This window comes from Podarcis raffonei, chromosome 16, assembly GCF_027172205.1.
Source record: "Podarcis raffonei isolate rPodRaf1 chromosome 16, rPodRaf1.pri, whole genome shotgun sequence".
In the NCBI taxonomy this organism is placed as follows: Eukaryota; Metazoa; Chordata; class Lepidosauria; order Squamata; family Lacertidae; genus Podarcis; species Podarcis raffonei.
The window spans coordinates 9,773,683-9,798,250 of NC_070617.1; the positions used below are offsets into that span (position 1 = coordinate 9,773,683).

At 47.2% G+C, this 24,568-nt stretch overlaps 3 protein-coding genes and 1 non-coding gene across 7 annotated transcripts in view; 3 read left to right on the forward strand and 1 right to left on the reverse strand.

Moving 5' to 3' along the window:
• Positions 1 to 755, forward strand: part of SLC50A1 (solute carrier family 50 member 1) — a 266,552-nt gene extending 265,797 nt beyond the window's left edge. The window contains exon 7 of the mRNA XM_053368433.1: positions 741 to 755. The gene's annotated coding sequence lies outside the window, so the exon portion shown is untranslated. The remainder of the gene's footprint in view (positions 1 to 740) is intronic.
• Positions 1 to 20,255, forward strand: part of LOC128403557 (lysosomal acid glucosylceramidase-like) — a 25,030-nt gene extending 4,775 nt beyond the window's left edge. The window contains exons 2-11 of the mRNA XM_053368428.1: positions 5,022 to 5,126; positions 6,849 to 7,040; positions 8,230 to 8,379; positions 10,500 to 10,633; positions 11,996 to 12,168; positions 13,659 to 13,896; positions 15,002 to 15,226; positions 16,603 to 16,766; positions 18,065 to 18,181; positions 19,280 to 20,255. Coding sequence (XP_053224403.1) covers positions 5,069 to 5,126; positions 6,849 to 7,040; positions 8,230 to 8,379; positions 10,500 to 10,633; positions 11,996 to 12,168; positions 13,659 to 13,896; positions 15,002 to 15,226; positions 16,603 to 16,766; positions 18,065 to 18,181; positions 19,280 to 19,418 — 1,590 coding nt within the window. The 5' untranslated portion in view covers positions 5,022 to 5,068 and the 3' untranslated portion in view covers positions 19,419 to 20,255. The remainder of the gene's footprint in view (positions 1 to 5,021; positions 5,127 to 6,848; positions 7,041 to 8,229; positions 8,380 to 10,499; positions 10,634 to 11,995; positions 12,169 to 13,658; positions 13,897 to 15,001; positions 15,227 to 16,602; positions 16,767 to 18,064; positions 18,182 to 19,279) is intronic.
• Positions 2,967 to 3,157, forward strand: LOC128404514 (U2 spliceosomal RNA). Its single transcript, XR_008328116.1, has one exon. It is a non-coding gene; the product is annotated as a U2 spliceosomal RNA (small nuclear RNA).
• A 3,675-nt stretch (positions 20,256 to 23,930) lies between the features above and the next one.
• The window catches only part of LOC128403326 (lysosomal acid glucosylceramidase-like), a 44,716-nt gene continuing 44,078 nt past the window's right edge, over positions 23,931 to 24,568 (reverse strand). For all 4 annotated transcript variants that reach the window (XM_053368013.1, XM_053368012.1, XM_053368010.1 and 1 more), the window contains exon 11: positions 23,931 to 24,163. In XM_053368013.1, coding sequence (XP_053223988.1) covers positions 24,007 to 24,163 — 157 coding nt within the window. In that variant the 3' untranslated portion in view covers positions 23,931 to 24,006. The remainder of the gene's footprint in view (positions 24,164 to 24,568) is intronic.

A 24,568-nucleotide genomic window follows, 5' to 3' on the forward strand; every position in this document is an offset into this window, starting at 1 on the left:
AACAAGGGTAAAAACACGCAAAATAAAAGAAGAATTTCTTCTTATTCCTTGGTGTATTTACATTGCTAAAAGACTTCCTCGACACCCTCCAATCTGGATTTCATCATATCACATATTTAGCAGTTCCCAATTTCCTATTTATAACATCAGTATAAATATGACCCGGAAGCTGTACGCCGGCTCCCTCGGCCAATAAACCAATATGAGCACCGCAACCCCAGAGTTGTTCGTGACTGGGCCTAATGGTCAGGGGTCCCTTTACCTTTATCTTATGGGACACGGGTGGCGCTGTGGGTTAAACCACAGAGCCTAGGGCTTGCCGATCAGAAGGTTGGCGGTTAGAAATCCCCGCAACGGGGTGAGCTCCCGTTGCTCCGTCCCTGCTCCTGCCGACCTAGCAGTTCGAAAGCACGTCAAAGTGCAAGTAGATAAATAGGTACCACTCTGGCAGGAAGGTAAGCAGCGTTTCTGTGTGCTGCTCTGGTTCGCCAGAAGCGGCTTAGTCATGCTGGCCACATGACCCGGAAGCTGTACGCTGGCTCCCTCGGCCAATAAAGCGAGATGAGCGCCGCAACCCCAGAGTTGGCCATGACTGGGCCTAATGGTCAGGGGTCCCTTTACCTTTACCTTTAAAGAGTTGGTGATGCCAGGTGACGCTGACCATATTGAGCATAATTAGAATCTTGCTTGTGGGTTTCCCAGAAGCGACTTGGCCACTGTGAAAACAGGATACTGGACTAGATGGGCCCTTGGCCTGATCCTGCAGGCTCTTCCTAGGTTCTTATATTTAGCTACTGTCACTCTTGGAGAACTGAACTGAAGCCCGAGGGGTGGGAGAAACTTGGAGGATCAAAAGAGACAGGTTGGCCCACCTGCATGTTCTTACATCTACAGATTCAGCCTTCAGAGTAGCAGAACACAGAACTAATAGTCCTGTTTAGGGAAGTTTTTAATGTTTAATGCTGTATTGTGTTTTAATATTCAGTTGGGAGCCGCCCAGAGTGGCTGGGGAAACCCAGCCAGATGGGCGGGGTATAAATATTATATTATTATTACTATTACTATTATTCTAGCCCTTTCCAATAGTTACTCCTATCCTGCTTTGAACCCCATACCCTCCAACATTTCTCTGATGAAAATAGGAACATCCTATTCCAGGCTTCCTCAACATCGGCCCTCCAGATGTTTTGAGACTACAATTCCCATCCTCCCTGACCACTGGTCCTGCTAGCTAGGGATCATGGGAGTTGTAGGCCAAAAACATCAGGAGGGCCGAGGTTGAGGAAGCCTGTCCTATTCAATAATAATAATAATAATAATAATAATAATAATAATAATAATAATAATAATTTTATTATTCATACCCTGCCCATCTGACTGGGTTGCCCCAGCCACTCTGGGTGGCTTCTAACATATATAAAAACAGAATTAAACATTAAAAAGTGAGAAACTTCCCTACACAAGGCTGCCTCCAGATGTCTTCTAAAGGTTGTATGGTTACTTATCTCCTTGGCTCAGGGTTCGCATAGCTCCATAGCCTCCAATCTTTCTCTGATGAAAATAGGCATGTGCTAAGGAGAAGCGGGACATTCTGGGATCAAATCAGAAACTGGGACGGCTTCTGTAAATCCAGGACTGTCTCTGGCAAATAGGGACACTTGGAGGGTCTGCAGGGCCGGCCCACTCATGAGGCAAGGGGCAGCGACTGCCTCTGGCGGCAGGTACCACCAGGGCAGCAGATCCTGACGTTGATCTTTCCTCCCTGCTTGCTCCTGAGGCAGATCTTCCCTAACCCCTTCTTCGCTGGTGGGGAAGGAGGCTGTTATTTTGGGGGGTCCACCTCAGGTGGCAAATTGTCTTGGGCCAGCCCTGTTTGCACCTGCAGACTGCCTGGGGAAAATATTCTCCCAGCCACCCTCTCCCTCTCATCCTCCTACGCCAGCCACACCTTAGGGCCTCCTTGGCCCATCCCAACAGACACAGACCTGTTTGTTTTTGTCTAATGCTGCAGCAACTTGCCCTCCAGTCGGAGCTGTTGCCATCTTGTTTCAACTGGACCTGCTCCTCTGCCTTTTAATGGACGCCTGGCAGATAGAAACTAAACCAGAGAAGCTTTTCCTCATCACTTCCTTTTATGTGCTCTGATGTCTGTCAGATAAGAACTGGAGAGGAGGCTCAGGCGCTTGCCACATCTGATTTGCATTCCTTCCTTACAAAAAAAAAAAAGGCAAAAAAAGCAGGGGCACCATATATTTGAATCACATCGTTTTCCCTTCCCTGCAAAAACTCATGGGAAGTGTAGTTTATACCTCACAGAGCTCCGTTTCCCAGCACCCTTAACAAACTACAGCTCCCAGGATTCTCTGGGGGGGAATCATGTGTTTTAATGTGTTTTAGATGGACCCTGTGTGCAGCCACACACTGCTGCACATCAGTCAAGGTGGTTTGCCTGATCCAAGCAGAGAAATGCCCCTAACCCAGATTCCTGTTTCCAACAGGGGACGGCCAAAGTGCCTCTGGAAAACAAATGCTGAATGCCTTCGTGCTATGCTGATTCTTCCTCTCTCTCTCTTTTTTTAAAAAAGCATTTTTCCTTCCTAATGTGCATGAAGGGAGCACGAGGAACGTTTGGGACCTCTGCTGGCAAGCAGTGAGTTAACGCAACACGCGACGGCCAAAAAGGGGTGGGTTTATGCAAATATCACACCAATGGCCATCGAGCTAACCTGACAGACGGGTGAGAAATGGATAAACTCAACAGAATCCACTATTTTTGAGATTAAACTGCCCATCAAAAGGCTAGTGCCTTGGGCAACAGAAGCAGAAACGTTGCCAGAGCATGTGTTGTGGAACTGGAAAAGGTGCTGATTCCGTGGGGGCGGTGAGCTCTTTGCAGAACCAGGTGCTCCCCGACAGCTCAAAAGGCATCTGGAAAGGAGACCCGCTTAATTTTAGGTCCGTTAGGTATCGCTTCTCGGCCTTTTGGCTAAGATCAAGTGTAGTATCTGTTCTTATCAGTTTAATATCTGATATGTCCTCTATTTGAGGACTATATATTAAATGGATTTTTGGAACTGGGAGATGGAATAGGGGCTTGCTCCGTCCACTCCATGCATCGACCTGGTATTGCAGTACCTCCAGGAACGGTGCACCCCCCCCCTTGGGGGGAATATTACTGGTGCAAAAAAAAAATCAAGTCTAACGTTTTTGTAACAGTGTATAGCGATAGTGGTTGGGGCTGAGCCTAGGGCTTGTCGATCAGAGATGGGGGTGAGCTCCCATTGCTCAGTCCCTGCTCCTGCCGACCTAGCAGTTCGAAAGCACGTCAAAGTGCAAATAGATAAATAGGTACCGCTTCGGCGGGAAGGTAAACGGTGTTTCCCTCGGCCAGTAAAGCGAAATGAGCACCATAACACCAGAGTGGGTCACAACTGGACCTAATGGTCAGGGGTCCCTTTACCTTTACCTTTATAGTGGAAGCAGTGGAATTCTACGCTCCTTCCACTACATACATGCAAACTCATTCAGCAGTAAGGGTGTTTCATGTTCTCCCTAAACATTGTACAGTGGTACCTCGGGTTACATACGCTTCAGGTTACAGACTTCGCTAGCCCAGAAATAGTGCTTCAGGTTAAGAACTTTGCTTCAGGATGAGAACAGAAATTGTGCTCCGGCAGTCAGAAGGTCAACGGTTCGAATCCCCGCAACAGGATGAGCTCCTGTTGTTCGGTCCCTGCTCCTTCCAACCTAGCAGTTCCAAAGCACATCAAAGTGCAAGTAGATAAATAGGTACCACTCCAGAGGGAAGGTAAACGGCATTTCCGTGCACTGCTCTGGTTTGTCAGAAGCAGATTAGTCATGCTGGCCACATGACCCGGAAAAATTGTCTGCGGACAAACGCCGGCTCCCTCGGCCAGTAAAACGAGATGAGCGCCGCAACCCCAGAGTCATCCGTGACTGGACTTAACGGTCAGGGGTCCCTTTACCTTTACCACTTTCTGAAACAACACGAGAAGCAAGCCACACCCGTGCTTCCAAATCCACATTTGGCTCAGTTTTGCAATACAGCTCTCTGTCCAATGTTCACAAAAATGCAGAGACCGGTGCCTAAAAATGAGTATGTTGTTTCAAATGACAGAAAGAGATGTGTTGTAGTAGGAGAAATTGCTTGCAGAAATATCAAATGTGTTTCTTAGAAGTCACTAAAATGTGTGTGTGTAGTGGACTAAACTGCTGTTTAATTTCCATGAGGATTTTAAGAAAAGAAAATTGGCAAGTTGCTGCAGGAACGAGGAGAACCAAAATTCAGATGCATAAAATGAGAAAAAGAAATGGACGGATCCTTCTGTCCGTCCTCACAAGGGAAGCGTGCAGATGACTAAAGGCATCTGGTCTAGCCCCTTGATTGGCTGTGCCCCATCTCCCATATCTCGATCTGCCAGTCATGCAGAAGGAATTTGAGTCAGTTTGCATTTAAAGGCAAACCTCCCTCATTCGCTCTTTCTGAAACCAGTAGATGAAACTTTAAGATCTTTCAAAATTCCCTCCACCTCTGCATTTCGCAATGAGCTTTTCCAGCCCAGTCACGTTCATCAAAATGCATACATCAGGATAAAATGTGCATCGAAATGCATATAATTGCAAAAACCATGTACCCAAATGCACTATGACCTGGATTGGAAGCAGTAGATTAGGAAATAATTTTTTTGCATAGAATCATGAAAAATGCCTGCTAAAATGCTGATTAATTCCCATGAGATCTCCCCCCCCCCTTTAAGTAATAATCACAAACTGATGAGGAAAACAGCACTTAAGACTGGAAAAACGAGATGGGCAGACACTGAAATGGATGAAGCTATCTGACTCTTTTTGCACTGCACTTTGCACATGCCCATGGAAGTCTTGTTGGACAAAACACAGCTGAAAACACAGCTGGAGGGAGAGCTGGCTAGCCATGAGGTTATAAATGATGAGCCTTGAAATCATGACTGAACACGCCCCCCCCCTTATTTTTGTTTCAGGACCATCTTTCCCAGCAGCAACATTTACTGCATCTGGCTGTGAAACCATGTGGAAAGGGGCCGTTGTTTGCTTCCTGCTTCTCCAGCTGACGGTTGCTGTGACAGGTGAGCGACATTCGACCGAAGGTTTACGGTTACAAACAAGCCTGGCCTTGCCAACCAAGAGACTTGCCTCCAGAAGATGTGCCAGTGACCCCCCCTGCCCTGTTTGAGGTCTAAGTAGAGCATCTGCACCCAGAGGCAGTCTACCTGTGGTGATGAAAGGGGTTGCTCAGTCATTGTGGGACTGGATGGCAAAGGGGGGGTTTCCGATGGAGGCTGAATATTGCAGAAGCAAGATGGGTCATTGGCCACTGGGCTGTTTTATTAACAAAAAAGATCAACTCCCTCCCACCCCTCGCTTCCCAGAAAGGAAAAATTGGGAATAATCGGGGAGGAAGGATGTGGGCTGATGTGGGCACTGCAAAGAATTGCAGGTGTGAGGAGCACTGATTATCCCACAATGAACACCCTTTTAGAAGCACTTTTTGTTCTGGAAATGTTGGGTTGAAATAAACGACAGACGAATGACAAGTGTCATATGGGAGGCATCTCTCGAGCATGTCTCGGGGAGTCCCTTTTATTGGATATTACAGCATTGCCACATATGTGCTTGTTGCTGATTGGTTAACACAAATACAATGCAAGGGTTGCATATAGGCATTAATCATCAATAGATTAAAGGTTGGGAAAGGGAACACAGAATTGGACACGTATGAAAACCTCCTTATTAAACTATTACTAGTGATTGATATGGGACGCGGGTGGCGCTGTGGGTAAAAGCCTCAGCGCCTAGGGCTTGCCGATCGAAAGGTCGGCGGTTCGAATCCCTGCGGCAGGGTGTGCTCCCGTTGCTCGGTCCCAGCGCCTGCCAACCTAGCAGTTCGAAAGCACCCCCGGGTGCAAGTAGATAAATAGGACCACTTACTGGTGGGAAGGTAAACGGCGTTTCCGTGTGCTGCGCTGGCTTGCCAGATGCAGCTTTGTCACGCTGGCCACATGACCGGGAAGTGTCTCCGGACAGCGCTGGCCCTCGGCCTCTTAAGTGAGATGGGCGCACAACCCTAGAGTCTGTCAAGACTGGCCCGTACGGGCAGGGGTACCTTTACCTTTACTAGTGATTGATATAGCAAAACTTAAAAGAACATAACTATCGCATTCCATAGATGTGGTCAACCATGCATTAAGAACAGGTCAGGGTACGATGTTTCATGAACTCAATGTGAACTAAACATTCGAGGGTGGTTGAGGAAGGAATGCTTCAGCTTAGAGCGGTTTGCCAGAGTCATGTGCGGAAGCAAAACTTGCCATCATGGAAATATAATCCAAGGCCCAGCCACCATTGGCCATTCTTTAGCTTTCTAACTATACCAGTTCTCTGTGCTTGCCACCAACTTCACCACTGCACCACCCACTCTCCCAACTGCAACATCACAGACCAATGAGGTGGCCCGGATGTTTCCTCCTATCAGGGAAAAGCCATTCCTATTATGGTTGTCCCTCTGACACTTGCTCAGACCACCCACCCACTGCCTCTTGTCATGCTGCAGTTCATAGCGCCACCTGTCTGTGGTCAAGCCAACTGCAGTGTGATGACATGCTTACATTTTTATTATATGCACAGAAATAAATTGCAATTGTTCTAGAGCATACGGCTTTGTGTGGCTACTGATTCGGCAAAGCTTTCCTGCTGAGAGAAGGCTTCCTCGATCCCTTCCTGTCTTACCTCTCCACTTCCCAGAAATGGAACAACAACAAAAAAGCCAGATTTCCCCTTCCTTTCCCCAGGAGGCCGTCCATGTTCTGCCAGGAATTTTGGGCATGGCTCGTTGGTGTGCGAATGTGGGGCTAACTACTGTGACACCTTGGAGCCTGTCTCCCTCCTTCCTCTGGGTTCCTACGTCAAATATGAAAGCAACAAAGCCGGGTCGCGTGTGGAGCGCAGTGAAGGAGTCCTGCATGAAGACCCTCCAGGAAAAGGTGGGTTTGTCTACTTTTTTAGATCTACCTCCAAGGAGTCTTCCTGTCTCTCTATATATCCTAACCTTTCTCCAATAAAATTAAGCTTGCACACTCCATTTTATCCTCACAACGACCCGGTGAGGTAGGCAGGACTGAGATATGGTGGCTGGAGAAGGGAAGGTTAAGGGGAGACTTCAGATACCCGAAGGGCTGATGCACTGAAGGAAGTATAACTTCCTAAGGGCATTACTTGTATTACAGTGGAGCTGCCTGCCATGGGGTGAGGGGGTGGGGTCTTCTTCTCCAGAGTCATTCTGACAAGACAGAAGTACTGTTCTTGGGGGCCAGGGGGCGGGCTGGTGTGGGGGATTCCCTGGTCCTGAATGGGGTAACTGTGTCCCTGAAGGACCAGCCTGGGAGTCATTTTGGAATCACAGCTGTCCATGGAGGCGCAGGTCAATTCTGTATCCAGGGCAGCTGTCTACCAGCTCCATCTGGTACGCAGGATGAGACCCTACCTGCCTGCGGACTGTCTCGCCAGAGTAGTGCATTCTCTGGTAATCTCCTGCTTGGACTACTGCAATGCACTCTACGTGGGGCTACCTTTGAAGGTGACTCAGAAACTACAACTAATCCAGAATGCGGCAGCTAGACTGGGGACTGGGAGCAGCTGCCGGGACCACATAACACCAGTCCTGAGAGATCTGCATTGGCTCCCAGTACGTTTCCGGGCACAATTCAAAGTGTTGGTGCTGACCTTTAAAGCCGTAAACGGCTTCGGTCCAGTATACCTGAAGGAGCATCTCCACCCTCATTGTTCAACCCAAACACTGAGATCCATCGCCGAGGGCCTTCTGGCGGTTCCCTCGCTGTGAGAAGTGAGGTTACAGGGAACCAGGCAGAGGGCCTTCTCGGTAGTGGCGCCCACCCTGTGGAACGCCCTCCCTTCAGATATTTTTCTTTGTGGTTGTTGTTGCGTTTGCTATTGTTTGTTTTTTATTTTTGTTAAATTTCAAAAATTTAATCAAAGTAAATAAATAAATAACTGATGCGGAAATTTAGAATTTAAGGCTGGAAAAATAAGAAAGCGAGGGAAAACTGCAATGGACAGATTTAGCCCATCTCTACCCTAAAGTAGCTGAATCCGCTAGGAATAAGCAAGCGGTGCTGTGCAATCTAAGCCACCTTCCTTCTTCCTTCACTATAGAAACCCTCACTCTGAAGATCAAGACATCCCAGAAATATCAAAAAATTAAGGGCTTTGGTGGGGCCTTGACAGATTCGGCGGCGATCAATATCCTGGCGCTTTCTCCAAAGGCTCAGACAAATCTCCTCAAATCCTATTTCTCAGAACAAGGTAAGTTGCCAAGAGGTGGGTAGCAGCAGCCGGGTTGCCAACTTACTCCGCTGGTTCTGCTCCTCTGCTATTCCAGTGGGGGGGGGGGGAGAAAGCTCTGCCCCATCTAATATCTGCATGCCATCCTGGTGTGGAAGGCAGAAGAGCAAAAATGTTGGCGATCCTGAAGGAAACTGACAAGTCGCAGAGTTGGTGTAACAATCCAAACCCAGGCATAGGCAAACTCTGCCCTCCAGATGTTTTGGGACTACAACTCCCATCATCCCTAGCTAAAAGGACCAAAACATCTGGAGGGCCGAGTTTGCTGATGCCTGGTCCAAACCTTCTTCACAGGGAACTCTGGGAACGGTAGTTCTGCGATGAAAACAGGGGCCTCCTCCTGTGAACTCTCAGCAAAAACTACAATTCCCAGAATCCTCTGGGGGAAGTAGTGTTCAAAGTGGCAGGATGCTGATTCAAATGTACAGTAGCAGATGGAGCCTGAGAATGGGGAAATGAGAAACTGCAATGGACAGATTCATCCTTTACTACCCTAATGAAATATACTCGCAGTCGAGAGTGGATTTCATTCTTTTTATTCAGCTCATAGTGGTGAAGAGGAATGGAAGTTCCCCCAGAATGTCTGCTTTATATACATTATTTACACAATGGGCCCCACATGATTGGCTAATTCCGGGATTCACCTAAGGTTGCGGATTCACTTCCACCAGGAGCTGGATTGGGTGGCTCCTGTGGACCAATCAGACTGCTGCATTCTGGACCCTATTGTTCTAGGACCAATCAGACTGCTGCATTCTGGACCCTATTGTTCTAGGACCAATCAGACTGCTGCATTCTGGACCCTATTGTTCTAGGACCAATCAGACTGCTGCCCTTTGGATCCTATTCAACTCAGTACATAACACCTAAGCAGTTATGCTCAGTCCTCACTGGACTTTTTCCACCGGCTTCTTCCCCTGCCCCTCATCCTCCCACAGTAAATATATTTAAACTGCTGCAAACCATGGGGCTCCCTGCAAGCTTCTTGATACTGCCATCTTGTGTCTGGAAGGTGCAATTGCACTAGGGTTTTCTTCCTTTCCTTTCCTTTCCTTTCCTTTCCTTATACAGTGGTACCTCGGGTTAAGTACTTAATTCGTTCCGGAGGTCCGTACTTAACCTGAAACTGTTCTTAACCTGAAGCACCACTTTAGCTAACGGGGCCTCCTGCTGCCGCTGCGCTGTTGGAGCCCGATTTCTGTTCTCATCCTGAAGCAAAGTTCTTAACCCAAGGTCCTATTTCTGGGTTAGCGGACTCTGTAACCTGAAGCGTATGTAACCCGAGGTACCACTGTACATAAAAATCACACGTGACCCCAGAGGGCAGCCCCATACAATGTCCTTAGCAAGGATGTTGCATTGTCCTGTACCATAAGGGAAAATTCACCTCATTTCCCCCCCAGCTTGTGGTGCAATTGCTGTCTAATGCTGTTTAACTCGCTCTCTAATTCTTTCTAACTCACTAACTATTCTAATGCTCAAACTCTGAGTTTCACTCTGTCTCAATCTGTCTATCTAGTAATCTGTTCTCTCTCTCTCTCTCTCTCTCCCCTATCTATATTAGGACCCAATCTATTCTCTTGGTTGTTTTAAACTGATTTAAAATATTATAGTTTTACACAGTGCTTTTTTCTGAGGGGACACAGGGGCACACATACCCCCAAACATTTTGTGAATCTTTGTGCTTTTGTCCATTTACTGCATTTATTTCCCCCGATTTGAACCATAAAATGGTGATTTTCTTGAGTCAAAATGAGAGTACCCCTAAACATTTTTTTAAAGGAAAAAAAGGACTGGTTTTACATCATTGTGACCTTCCCCAGGACCCCACGGTGCAGGGCAGGAAAGAAATTGAACAAGTACTGTAATAAAGCCACACTCATCGCCTCCAAAGATCCAACAGAATTTGTTAGGCGTGTGGGTTCCAAATCAGACTTTGTCCAGTTTACACATTAATTTGCGGATCAGGTGAATTCACTTTGAAATGTGGAAGGACCCCCCCCAAAAAAATTTTTTCCTCAGTGAGCCCTATTCCTGGGAGTAACCCTGCTCTGTCTGCCATTGGCTCCACTTTCTCCAAGGGATCGAATACACCTTGGTCCGCGTCCCCATGGCGAGCTGTGATTTCTCCGTGAGGCTCTATACGTACGACGATTCGGAGGACGACTTTGAGCTGAAAAACTTCAGCCTGACGGAAGAAGACACCAAAATGAAGGTGAAGGGATTTGCCAATCCCCAGGATAAAGATTTAGGCCCATTCCCAGGGGAGAAAGTGGATTCGGTTTGCTTTTTAATGTGAACCCGTTTCATTTGTGCTTAGGGGGACCAGCTAGTCCTTGACTGACTAAGAAACCTTAGCCCAAGACTCTCAGGCTCCACTTTGAACCCCGAATGCCATCTTATAAGATAAAAGAGAAATGGCCGTAGCTCACTGGTAGAGCATCTGGTCTCAGGTTCAATCCCCAGTCCCCTGTCTAAAATCCTGGAGAGCTGCTGCCAGTCAGTGCAGACAATACCAAGCTATTTTATTTAGTTATTATTTTATAGCTGGACGGGCCAAGGGACCAATGCTCTGACGATAGCAGCATCCTCTATACTAAGCAGCTGAGTCTTCCAGGAAAATTGTTGAACTGCAGCTCTGCATCATCCCTGACTATTGGCCAATACTGGTTGTGGATGATAGGAGTTGTAGTCCAACAATAGCTGGAGAGACACAGTCCGCTGCTTGGCCAGCTCTGTTGCCTTTATGGCAGATCCTAAGGACTGAACCACAGGTCTTCTGTGTCCTCTCTTCCACTGATCTGGAGATGAGCGGACCTGGTATCCTTCAGAATATTATTGGACTGCAATGCCCATCATCCACATCCAGTACTGGCCAATAGTTAGGGACGATCGGAGCTGCAGTTCTTGGCCTCCAGCTCTCACCATCCCCATCAGCCAGCATGGCCAATGGTTAGGGATGGTGACAGCCCAACAAGAGCTGGGGGCCACCAGAGGAACCTGGGAAATGTGTCAGGAGCTTGTCCTACACTCGAGTAGGACCCTGGCAGAGAAACATGCCCGACTGGCATGTTCTCTCCCTCCTGGTCGTTCGTTCGTGAGCTTCAAAAGCTTTCTTCTGCCCGAACATCACAGCGACCGATGCCAACAGACACTGGCACACTTAGGGATCCACAGAGTCTGCGCAGTTCGTGTGACAGACCTCAGCAACTCAGCATTTTGGCTAATCTACTTTATTTACATATAAACACACACAGAGCACTGCAACATGGCTCCCTCTCTCTCTAGCACCAGACAGCAAAGAGAAAAAGAACAAAGGACAATAGTCCCACTTCACAGAACACAGTAACACAAACATCCTGTCTCCGTCACTTCCCACTCTGTGGAGTCAAAACATACACCGTCATGTGAAAGACAACAATCCCATGACTGCAATCACGGAGCAGGAATTCTAACAGAATATTCTCTCTGGCAACCGTGTGAGAGCAGTGAAATCACTGAGACACGACACAGGTGTTGGGTAAAATCAGGCCAAATCTTTATTGATTACAAACGATGTTCCACTTCCCCTCCCCAGATCCCAATCCTTCAGCAAGCCCAAGCGGTGGCCAAGAAGCCACTTGCCCTCTACGCCAGCCCTTGGACCTCCCCAGTGTGGATGAAGACCAATGGGGCCATGACAGGCCGAGGGACCCTCAAGGGGAAGCCGGGAGACAGATACCACAAGGCCTGGGCCAACTATTTCATCAGGTAACAACACCGACCACCGACGTTGTTTGGTTCCATTTTATTTGACGGCTGACCAGTTTGCGACAGCCGCAGAGCAATAAAGTTGTTAGGCACACAAACAAAGCACATTGCTAGTGCAGCAAAGGCTACTGGGAGATGGTGATAGGAATTTTGAGGTCTTAAAAGGTAAAGGTAAAGGGACCCCTGACCATTAGGTCCAGTTGTGACCGACTCTGGGGTTGCGGCGCTCATCTCGCTTTATCGGCCGAGGGAGCCGGCGTACAGCTTCCGGGTCATGTGGCCAGCATGACTAAGCCGCTTCTGGAGAACCAGAGCAGTGCACGGAAACGCCGTTTACCTTCCCGCCAGAGTGGTACCTATTTATCTACTTGCACTTTGATGTGCTTTCAAACTGCTAGGTTGGCAGGAGCAGGGACCAAGCAACAGGAGCTCACCCCGTCGCGGGGATTTGAACCGCCGACCTTCTGATCCGCAAGTCCTAGGCTCTGTGGTTTAACCCACAGCACCACCGCGTCCCTTTTGAGGTCTTAGATATATGTTAAATGTTCATAAGTGTGCCAACCAAGCACGCACATAGATCAGCACAGGAAGACCGACCTGAAACCATTTTGATTCCCAGACTGACCAAATGTTTTCCCTGCAAGGAGGGAGGAGGGTCAGGGAGCCTTCCCATTGTCTCAGGAATTGAGTAACCAGCATTTTAATAGGGGACAGACTATCAGGAAAGGTAATCAGATAACCTGGCAAACAGGAAAAACAGCATCCAAATTTCTGTTTTTGACCGCCTTTTCTGTGATGTAGGTATGATGTTTCTGGGGGTGGTCTTGATCTACAGGGTGGCAATTTCAAAAGTCTATATAAGGCCTTGTGCGCCATTTTTCGGGGTTCATCCTCCCTCCTGCATGTGGTGAGGACCCTGTTGCAACAGATCAATAAAGATCAGGCTTACTAGCTGCTTTGCTTCTCAATATTCTCTGGTTGGCCTCTGTTATTTTCTCCTACCGATAGGGAACCTACGTAAGGACTCTATATGGGCTCTTGGATACCCCAGAAGGGAAAAGGGGAGATTTTTTGTTTACAACAGAGAAAAATGGCGGAGACACGAGGAGACAATTCAGCACCAAGCGGCCGCCTTCTTCCTCAGGGGAGAAAAAGGATATCATAGAGCTGAGAAAGGTTCAGAAATCATCAAGGAAAAAGAGTGACTTCACTAGGAAGAAAGGTTGAAGCATTTGGGACCTTTTCTCTTAGAGAAAAGGCGGGATGAGATGAAATGGTGGATGTCTATAAAAGTTATGTTCAGCCGAGAGAGAGAGGATAGACAAAATTATTGCATCAAACCTGTGGGCATTCCATGAAGCTGAAAATGGGAAGATTCTGGACGGACAAAAAAGTTTAGTTTCTTAAAAGAAAAATCTCAGGAAGTAATATCCTCAGCGACATCTTGGCTCGCAGCTCCTGCTAACTTTCTCTGCCATTTCCCTCTGCAGGTTCTTAGACGAATACGCCAAGTATAACTTGACTTTCTGGGCTGTGACGGCCGGGAACGAGCCAACGGCTGGCGACATCATCTTTTACCCCTTCCAGTGCCTGGGCTTCTCCCCTGAGCACCAACGGGACTTCATCGCCCAAGACCTGGGTCCTGCCTTGGCCAACAGCTCTTACAAGGGCATTGAGCTGATCATTCTGGATGACCAGAGGATGATGCTCCCTTACTGGGCTGAAGTGGTGAGTGGGCCGTCCTGGACTGGTGGAACCCAAACCCCAGGGGCTCTGTTTTCCTATTTATTTTGCTAAAGGCGCTGGAGCTGAGGCCATGTCGACACTATGCATGTAAAGCCCTAGGAGGCCGTTTGGACAGTCATGGCTTTGCCCAAAGCATTCTGGGAGTCCAGAGCAATAAATTGTTGTTGTTGTTGTTATATGATACAAATAAACCAGGAAGGATCAAGCTAAATATCTATACAGTTTGGAAACCCAGCCAGATGGGTGGGGTATAAATAAATTGTTGTTGTTGTTGTTGTTGTTGTTGTTGTTATTTTCTCCCAATCAGAGCGGCTGGAGGAAGGACCGATTGCTCTGGCCTGAGGTCTGAACTGATTGCCTCAAGGGGAGTGGGGTACACAGGTTACCCACACCTGTGGGGAGCAATTGCTAAATCCCCTTCTTCATAATTCAGGACAAGGAATTAAATTTCCCCTCCCACCCCTCACCGCTACCTTACAGAGTCTCAAATGTGCACATCCTTAAGATAAGGCCCACTGAAACCAGCTTGCTTTGGGGATTTGTTTTTTTTTAAAAGAATATTTATTAAATTTTCCAATTTTTTAAACAAACAAACAAAAACAGAACAAAAACATTAAAAAAGACATAAAATTCATAAATCATACTTTTAAATAACGAATTTCTCAGACCTCCTCATACTTCTCCTCCTTGTATCCCAATTAAAGTTATTTGTTCAGCAAATCCTTCATTTAAAGCATTACAGCTTATAAGATTATTTTTCAAACCCTTTTTTCCCATCTATGTTCCTTTATATCATTACAGCTAGAAACCACTCAATTTCAATCCAACACCATTTAACTTTCCTTAATTTTGCAATATTTCTGTAAATAATCCTTAATTTTTTTCCAATCTTCTTCAGCCGACTCTTCTCCCTGGTCACGGATTCTGCTCGTCATTTCTGGCAGTCCCAAGGGGATTTGTAGCTCTTATCTTCACTCTCCTCCATGAGGTCTAGAAACATGCCGGTGGGGGGTGGAAAGACTAAAAACAGAATATGAAGCTGTGAGCTTGACAACTCTGTTTTTTATTATCCCTTGTGTACTTCCAGGTTCTCAAGGACCCCGTGGCAGCCAGTTACATCAATGGAATCGGCATCCACTGGTATTTGGACTTCCTGGCCCCCATCGACTTGACTCTCTCTATCACTCACCATCTTTTCCCCAAGTATTATCTCATCTCTACTGAGGCCTCTACAGGATCATATTTTTGGGAGCCCCGTGTGGTGCTGGGGGAGTGGGACCGCGGCAGCAAATACAGCCACAGCATCCTTGCGGTAGGAGCACGAGCTGCAATGACTTTTTTTTTTTAAAAAAGAAAAGTTTAGTAGAATTTCAGAGTCTGACATTTGTTTCTTTGTCTGAACAAAATTCATATACCAATATATATATATCAACTTGAAGGAAACCTCTCCGCAGTTAACGAAAAATGCAAAATGAAATATGAAAGCGATAGATTAAAAAACCCAGTGAAAAATGAGTACAGGCAGCAACCATTTTAGGCAAGTCTGATATCTGTGCAGTGACTGCACATTGTGCCGCTCGGAAGTGATCCAAAAACGTCACAAAAAGGGGTGGAATGGGGTGTTTTCAGGCTTTCTCGACGGGTGTTCAGATTGTATGCGATTTCATGTAAGTGCGCCGATGTCTCGGAACGTAACGCCTGCACAAATCGGCCACTGCCTGCATTTTAAAATATTCAAAAGATCATTAAAACCAGCTAAAAAGAACTAAAACACCTGTAAACTTCGACGTGTTCGGGTTGGGTTTGCCTAGACAAAGACGTTTTCAGCCGGTGCCCAAAAGAGTACGGTGAAGGTGCCTGCCAATTGGCAGTCAATTGGCAGGGAGTTCCACAGTTTAGTGTCCTTGAATTCTACTCAATATTGAACCAGAGGCAGATTCCCAAAAAATAGATCAGAGGCAATTGTATTTCATCCAGCAGAGCTTTACTGCTACTGAAGGCAATTGAGCATAATGGTCACAAATCCAATACATTCAGGATTGGCGCTGTTCATAAGAAATCCAGTTGCAGCAGACTTAGCTTAAAATTACAATAACTTATAAAAAGTCTAAACCTTAACACTATAGTATACTGTGAACAGAACACCACACCGGAAGGAAAGGAGACAGAAAGAGAAAGTGAAACCGAGGCTCCTTCTGGCCTATTTTTATAGTCAGCATGACCTTGACAGAAAGAGATAAGAGAACCAGTTTAAGCCAGCTGTACTCAGCTTCTCTGAAGGAATAACCCAAACATCCGGAACCTTCTGCTTGTTTCTTTCACACAGAGAAGCTTCCAGAACCCTCTTGAATTCAGTAGACTAGGAATTCAGTAGACATCAGATCAATACTTTCATTACTAAGAAATGCAAACTGACATTTAGAACACTAAAATATGGGTTTATCATTTCTTGTTTGCTGCCCTCAGGTGGCTTTGGGAGGAAATGAAAGGCAAAAAATTGAATTAATGCGTAAATTAAGCCTATTAAGAGGCATGTGTATGACTATGATGTATTGGTTTCCTTCCTTAGTTTGAAAAGTACTTCTATGTAGCCGGTGCATACAATCTGATCAACCTAGTGGTACATTAAAAATGTGAAATAAATAAGATTAATAAACGAATCAAGTTTTCTTCTCCGCCTTCCTGCAGAATCTCAATAACTACGTCACAGGCTGGACGGACTGGAACCTTGTCCTGGACATGGAAGGAGGCCCCAACTGGAGCAAAAATTATGTTGACAGTCCTGTCATTGTAGACGCAGCCAACGATGTCTTTTACAAACAGCCCATGTTTTATCACATGGCACACTTCAGGTGAGACGACGGGACCCTCCACAAGTCCCCAAAGCAGGTGACCCCCGTGCCAACCATATTGAGTCCTAAAATGGGGAGGCCCTGTGTGTGGCGCCGCCTCAGGCTGCGGCCTGCTGGGCTTTGATGGGTGACAGGGTCTTCTCGGTGGTGGCTCCCGTTTGTGGAACACCCTCCCTGGTGACGTGCGCTTGTCCCTCATGCTGTCGGGTTGCAGGCAGATTTTTTTAAAATGTTCCTGTTCACCCAGGAATCAGATGGCTGATAGATGTGGGCCAAGGCAAGGGTGAAATTAAAAACCAGGAGGGAATGTGGTTGCTCCAGAGGGTGGCAACTTGAGAACGTAGCCTTCTCTGCAGTGGCTCCCCGTCTGTGGAACGCTCTCCCTGGGGAAGTTCACCTGGCGCCTTCATTATACACCTTTAGGCACCAGGCAAAAACGTTCCTTTTTAACCAGGCCTTAGGTTGACCTGATCGACATCCTGTACCCTTTTAAAATGTGGCTCTTTTGAGGGGGGAGGTGTTACTAAGTAATTGTTTTTACTTTGATTTTATATACTGTGATCTTTTATGTGAACCAACCAGAGACCTCCGGGTATAGGGCGGTATATAAATTCAATAAATAAATAAATATAAATAAACGTTTTAGATGTTGTAAGCATGTTTTTGGAAGGTGTCCCCCCCCCAATCATTATTATTTTAAACCGTAATGTTTTTAAATATTTTATATTTGCTGCCCTTGGGTCCTCTGAGAGGAAGGTACGGGATACAAATTTAATAAAGGAGCAAACAGATAAACACTCTCAGGCCCAGCCCTCCTCCTCCATACCCCCTCAGGATAACCCCCTAGATCACGGGTGTCAAACACAAGGTCCGCGGGCCGAATCCGGCCCGCCAGACCTCGTCATGTGGTCCGTGTAGCCGCCGCCGGCTGCCAGCCTTCACCTTTTATTCTCACTTTTTTTTTTTGACACAAGAAAGCCGCCTCTTCAGCGCATGCGCGGCAGCCTACAAGCCAGAGAACGTCTGCCCTCTAGCGGCGCCGGCCGTTCTACACAGGAAACCTCCACTTTACATGCATTCAGGAAACCTCCACTTGTTTTTATATTGAGCGCATATTGAGTCCTATAGATACAACCGGCCCTTTGAGGGTGACCAAACTGCTGATGCGGCCCCCGATGAATTTGCGTTTGACACCCCTGCGGCCTAGACCCTCACTCTGCAGCAGCAGGGCTGGTTTTGGGCTACCTAGATCTAACCATATTCTCCTTTCCTCCTGCTTCTTTGATATGCTACTGCAGCAAGTTCCTCCCGGAGGGAACCCAGAGAATTGAGATTCAGAGGAGCAAGTGGACCGACCTGGAATATTCAGCCTTCCTGCGTCCAGATGGCTCGGCGGCCGTTGTTGTCTTGAACAGGTGAGTGGGAGCCAGGTGGCCTCCGTGGTGCCGCTGAACGGCTGTCAGAAGAAAATAAGACGAAAAGTTGCAGGAACCTTTTCTCCAATGTCTTCCTCTTCTCTGCCTTGACTCCGCTGCCCGGTCTTTGAGCTCGTTTCGGTTGTCCTTTTCTCGTGGGCCGAGGAAGAAGCAGATTTTCCTGGATTTGTCCCAGGGCGCCCTCCAGAACTATTCCTGGCCAGTGCCAGATTTACGTATAAGCTAAACAAGCTATAGCTTAGGGCCCCACTCTCTTGGGGTGGGGGGTGTCCAAAAATGTAAAGGGGAAAAAACTGGAACTACATTTCAAAACATAAGATAAAAAACAAATAAAATAAAACCTACATACAATTAGAGCTTAATAATTATTTCGCTATTAATATACTTCTTCTTAATTGTATTTCACTATTAATATACTTCTTAATTGTATTTCAGTTCAACAATTACTTTGCTAAAATACACATTTTGTTATGTGCAAATGGCTTCAGATACCTATTAAAAGACTGACCATTAGGTCCAGTCGTGACTGACTCTGGGGTTGCGGCGCTCATCTCGCTTTATTGGCCGAGGGAGCCGGCGTACAGCTTCCGGGTCATGTGACCAGCAGGACTAAGTTGCTTCTGGCGAACCAGAGCAGTGCACGGAAACGCCGTTTACCTTCCCGCCGGAGCAGTACCTATTTATCTACTTGCACTCTGACGTGCTTTCAAACTGCTAGGTTGGCAGGAGCAGGGACTGAGCAACAGGAGCTCACCCCGTCGTGGGGATTCGAACCGCCGACCTTCTGATCGGCAAGTCCTAGGCTCTGTGGTTTAACCCACAGCGCCACCCGCGTCCCTTAGATACCTATTAGGTCCATAAATTACCATATAGCATATATTCAACACACACACAAAAAGAACCAGTGACAATTTGTTGTTGACAAAGGACAGCTGGACATATAAAGGGCCCCATTACCTTCAGTAGCTGAGGGCCTCATCCAACCTAAATCCGGCCCTGTTCCTGGCCCAGATTTTCCCCTCAGCACACTGCCTGCCTGCCTTTCTAAATCGTTTCCTGTCTCGCCCTCTTCCTCAGGTCCCACAAGGACGTCCCGTTTGTGATCTCCGACCCTGGCGTGGGCCACATCGAGGCCGTGTCGACTGCCGACTCCATCCAGACCTACATCTGGGAGCGGCCCAAGGAGGCGGCATCAGAACCCTCCGCTCAGCAATAAATGTTCTGCGCCTGTGAGATGGGTTGGCGTTAGCAGGGAGAAGGGGAGATCAGGATGCTGCAGGAGTCCTGGGGATGGGTCTGGCAGCTCTGCAGGAAGGCCTGTATGAACCAGGAACTGAACGGGGTGTTTTCTCTGCAACTGGTGTTGGATAGGTTTAACGCTCTCAGTTTCATCCAGAGAGCAGGGGTCAGCAAACTTTTTCAGCAGGGGGCCGGTCCACTGCCCATCAGACCTTATGGAGGGCCGGACTATATATTTTTGGGGGAGGAAATGAATTATTTTCTGTCCCCCACAAATAACCCAGAGATGCATTTTCAATAAAAGGACACATTCTACTCATGTAAAAACACGCTGATTCCCGGACTGTCCCCGGGCTGGATTTAGAAGGCGATTGGGACGGATCCGGCCCCCGGGCCTTAGTTTGCCTACCCATGTGTTAACATTACTGGACCCAAGCTAGCCATGCCCATTACTTCCAGTGGGTCTACTCTGAGGAGGACCAGCATCGGCTGCAAAAAATGCCTTAAGATCTTTGACCTGAACGACGTTGCCGAACGACAGCTTCCATCCATGAGTGCGGCTGGTGGAAAGTGGATTTGAACCATGTTCCTGTCTCCCAGCTCCCAGCAAGCATGCCCAAGGGATGATGGGAGTTGTAGTTCAGCAACGTCTCAAAACCCTGCACTGGCTATAAAACACCAAGTTTTATAAAACGCCTCTCCTTGCTATTTGAGTTGCCATTCGTTCCATAGAGGGCTTTACCATGCCCACCTCACGGGGCTGATCGCTTCCTCCTATCTCAGATGTTTTCATACAATAAACCAGGTTTTTTTTCTTTTTCTAGAAACCCACCTGCTTCCTGGCTTTCTTTCATGGGCTCTCGGGCTAGGATGGGAGTGCAGAGGGGAGGAGGAGGACTGTGTTGGCGCTGCTTCCCATATATTGTGAGCTCTTTCCCTATCAGTGTTTCCCAAGAAGTGGAACAACAACTCCAGGGTTTCCCAAAGCCTGAGAAGCATGGAGCGGGAGGCTTGTGACATCGGGTGGGGTTTGGGCCTCGTGGTGCCACAGGCCTCTTATGTCTTAAACAAAGAGTACAGAACCAGTGGCCTTTTGGGTGCTGCTGGGCTCCCAGCTCCCATCGCCGGTCGTGGTGGTTGGGGCTGCTGGGATCCAGGAATCCTACATCATCTCTACACTTCCCTTTAGCTTGGGATTGTTATCAGGTTTAGCAGATCTCACTCCATCCATCTTGTGTGGCTCTGCTCAAATAAGGATATTAGGGGGGGAGGAAATGTATTTCGGGTGAAATTAGTCTCCAAGGGGCAATACTCAAGAGGGAAAAGGAAGAAGGGACAACCATTTGAATCAAATTCCGTCCCAAGTAGTTTCCAACCAAAGGGCTAGAATATATATTTAAAAAAACCACCTACAGAAATGTTCTTGGGGCTGAAACGTCAGTCCTGTCAAAAGAGCTCTTGTATGTTCACTCTCCAACCAACCCCCTTGCAAAGCGAGTAAAACCTAGAATCCATTTCCGCACTTTGTTGCCTAATGGAGTACATCTTCCTTTTTTTCCCCGTGGTTGCATTTCGTGAAATCATTTGACGAGATTTTCATCTTAAAACTTTGCACAAATAATCTTGGCTGGGTCTCTGGACATATGATTGTTTTTGTCAATTTTCCCCCTTTTGTTTGGTTGGCCTGAGCAAGGGAAGAGATGTTTGAAGCACAATAGTGCCTTCTACAGCAATTGCCAAATATCTGGCAGATTTCCTGTGAATAATTTTTGGGGGAGGGGGTGGGGGGTTGTGGGGAGGGTGCTAATTCTGTCCTGTAACTTGGGAGGTAGCGGAGGCAGCTGTGGTGATGGAGCTTCAAGAGACCCCACCTGCCCTAGCGGCACCCAGGCGACCAAGGCATGGGCAAATACCGCATACATTTTTAGCACTATGCAATGAAGACTCTTTCCAAACCCAAAGACTAGCTCCTGTCTATCTCACCTGCCTACCTCATCTCTTCCAAAACACATGTAAAACTTTTAATGTCGTATTCGATCGCTGTAGCACACCCTGGAACCTTAGGGGTGAGAAGGGTGGGGAATAATTAAAGTTGGGAGACTATTCCCAACCTCCTTTTCAGTTCTCTAGAAAACTCAAAATACCCAAGTTGATGGGAAAGGATGCAGCTCAGGAATATAGCACCAGCTTTGCATATTCCTAGTTCAATCTCTGGTTTCTCCAAGAAGGGATAGGAATATCTCCTGCCTGAAATGATGGGGAGACGCTGCCAATCAGAGTTGCCAGTACTGAGCTGCATGGGCCAGTGGTTTGGCTCAGCTAAGGGGAAGTTTCCCTTGTGTCCGATGTTCTTTTGTTGTCCTTTATCCTAAGAACAAGCAATCGTCCATGCAAAACAAGGGGATTAATGCCTTCCTTTAAGATACAGTATGGAAACACCATGATATGTAAAATAGCACAAGTACAAACATTCTGAATACAGAAGGAGGGATGTCATGGAATTCTACTCAGTATTGATCCAGAGCAGATTCCAGTGTATAGTTAGCAGAGTAAAAACTTAAACACGTTGCAGGATTCCCCAAAAATAGACCAGAGGCAATTGTATTTCATCCAGCAGAGCTTTACTGCTAGTGAAGGCAAATGAGCATAATGGTCACAAATCCAATACATTCAGGATTGGCACTGTCCATAAGAAATCCAGTTGCAGCAGACTTAACTTAAAAATTCCAATAACTTATAATAAGACTGAACCTTAACACTATATACAGAATGCCACACCAGAAGGAAAAGAGATAGAACGAGAAAGTGAAACCGAGGCTCCTTCTGGCCTGTTTTTATAGTCAGCATGCTCTTGACAGAGAAAAAAAAGAGAACCAGTTTAAGCCAGCTGTACTCAGCTTCTCTGAAGGAATAACCCAAACATCAGGAACCTTCTGCTTGTTTCTTTCACACAGAGAAGCTTCCAGAACCCTCTGGAATTAATTAGAATAAGAAAGATCTCTGCACATCAGATCAATACTTTCTGCACTAAGAAATGCAAACTGCCACTCTCTACTTCAAGAATAAAGCCTCCAAGCTTTTAACCCAGCTATAAACTAAACCAATTCTTCCTCACACCCCTGGCACAAAACCCAAGAAGGAGCACGCAAGTCCTGTCCTCGTTCTCTCTGCTCGGATCCCGTCAGCCACATGAATGCAGAAAAACATATCTGCGTTAGGGAGGGTTCAAATCACATTTAATGCTTGATAAATGAGTGTCTGATTATAGCGTTGGGAAAAAGGGAGAGAGTTTATGTATGCCTTTTGGTGGGGTGGCGGAAGGGATGCAGGAATCTGTAAGCAGGCATCTCCTAGCCTCCATTCTTCCTATTCCAGGTCTGGGCAGAGTCTCATCTCCTTTCCACATTGTCCCAACAATTGCCAGGGGCTGGACTGAGGAGGAATGGTGGGAGCTGCTGCCCCCTTCTCCTGAAGCTTCCCAAGGGCAGGAGGACAGTATTGATTCAGAACAGTGGTTTGCAGAAGGGCATAGTCCAGAGCGGAAAAGCTGGGAAATACTGGGTGAGGAACAGCTAGAAGAGGAAACACCAGGAGGGAGACAGCTGGCAGATTCAGTGTCCTTGGACAGCATTCCTGAGCCCCCTTCGCCTAGGACTAGACGGGCTCCAAGAGTGATAAAACAGAGAGTGCAGCAGCAGCAAGCTCAGGATACCCAACGTAGGAATGACACAGATTAATGGGGACGGAGGAGGGGTAAACCTTTACTGGGAGCACCGCCATTTCTAGAGAGAGATGCATTCCTTTGTCTCTCGCTGTGATTATTAAAGAACTAACTGGTAAGAACACTCCTTTCGTTTGATCTGCTTATTTACTGCCACCGGGGGAGGGATCTGATTCCCCAAAGCCTGACAATGTAGCCTTATGAGGCTTTGCCCTTGGGTGGGAAAAATATTGCGCCCGGGAAAGGGAAGTGGGAGTCAACAGACACTCAAGGAATAGTTTCAGAGAAAAAGCTTTATTTCTACCATCCATGAACTGGTAGAAGGAGCAAGTGTGATAACTCACAAAAAGCATGCACGAGTTCACAGTCATGTGCACAAGCATATATACCCCTTTCTAGTTCCCTCCCCCTTTTCTCCTCCCTCAGGAGTCCTGCCCATGAGTTCCTCTGAGCATGAACAGAAAGCTGTCTTGGGAAAGGGGGGGTGAGAAGCCAAGGGGGTTCAGAGTGTTCAGATATGTTTCAATCTCTTGTTCGGGCATAGGTCCCAGAAAGAAAGTTGCAAGTCAAATGTACTGTTTGGCAAGGTCAACTATATCCTGAGAAGCGACCTTTGTTACAGAGCGAAATGTTTCTGATGCTTAGCTAATGCCTTCTAGCTGCTGAGAAAAATGATTTTGAAAAGCTTTGTGAAGCTTTGAGCCTGCTTTGGGGGGGGGTGACTTTGGGCCTAGGTGGGGTCACCTGTCCTCACCTCCTACAACAACAATCAGGCTCTATCCATGATCTTGAGGTTTGCAGGGTGAGGCAGGGGGGAGATTGAGGCTGCTTCCGTGCATCCGGTTCACCTTGTGGGGAGAAGGCATGTCCCTTGCCCCTTTCCTCCGAGGCAGGTAGTGGAAGTCTTCCACAGGTACGTCTGGATGGAGTTGGCCGGAGCGACATCCTCAATGTAGCCAAGCTGACCATCTGAGATGCTGAAAGGCACTTTCCAGATACACCTGAGGGACAGAGGAAAGGTCTGGATCAGGGGTTGGGATGGCGCGGGGCACAGAACCACCCCTATCCCCACCAGAGTTGCCAGGAAAAGGTAGGGGCGCCCTTGAAATATTTTATATATTTTTTAATAATTTCTTTATTTATAACCCACCCATCTGGCTGGCTTGCCTCAGGCTTCCTGGTGGATTTTTGCACTACTGGGAAGTGGGCAGATTGGGCATGCAAGGGGTGCCCTAATTTAATCCCTGGCATCTCCATTGTTGAATGCCCTAGAAAGCCACTGCAAGTCCCTGCAGACAGTTCTGAGCTAGGTGAACCCATGGTCTATGCGCCAGGTGATGAGCTCAGGTGGCAAGGTGGGGGGCAGGCAGAAAAAAAGTACCGTATTTTTCGTTCCATAAGACACA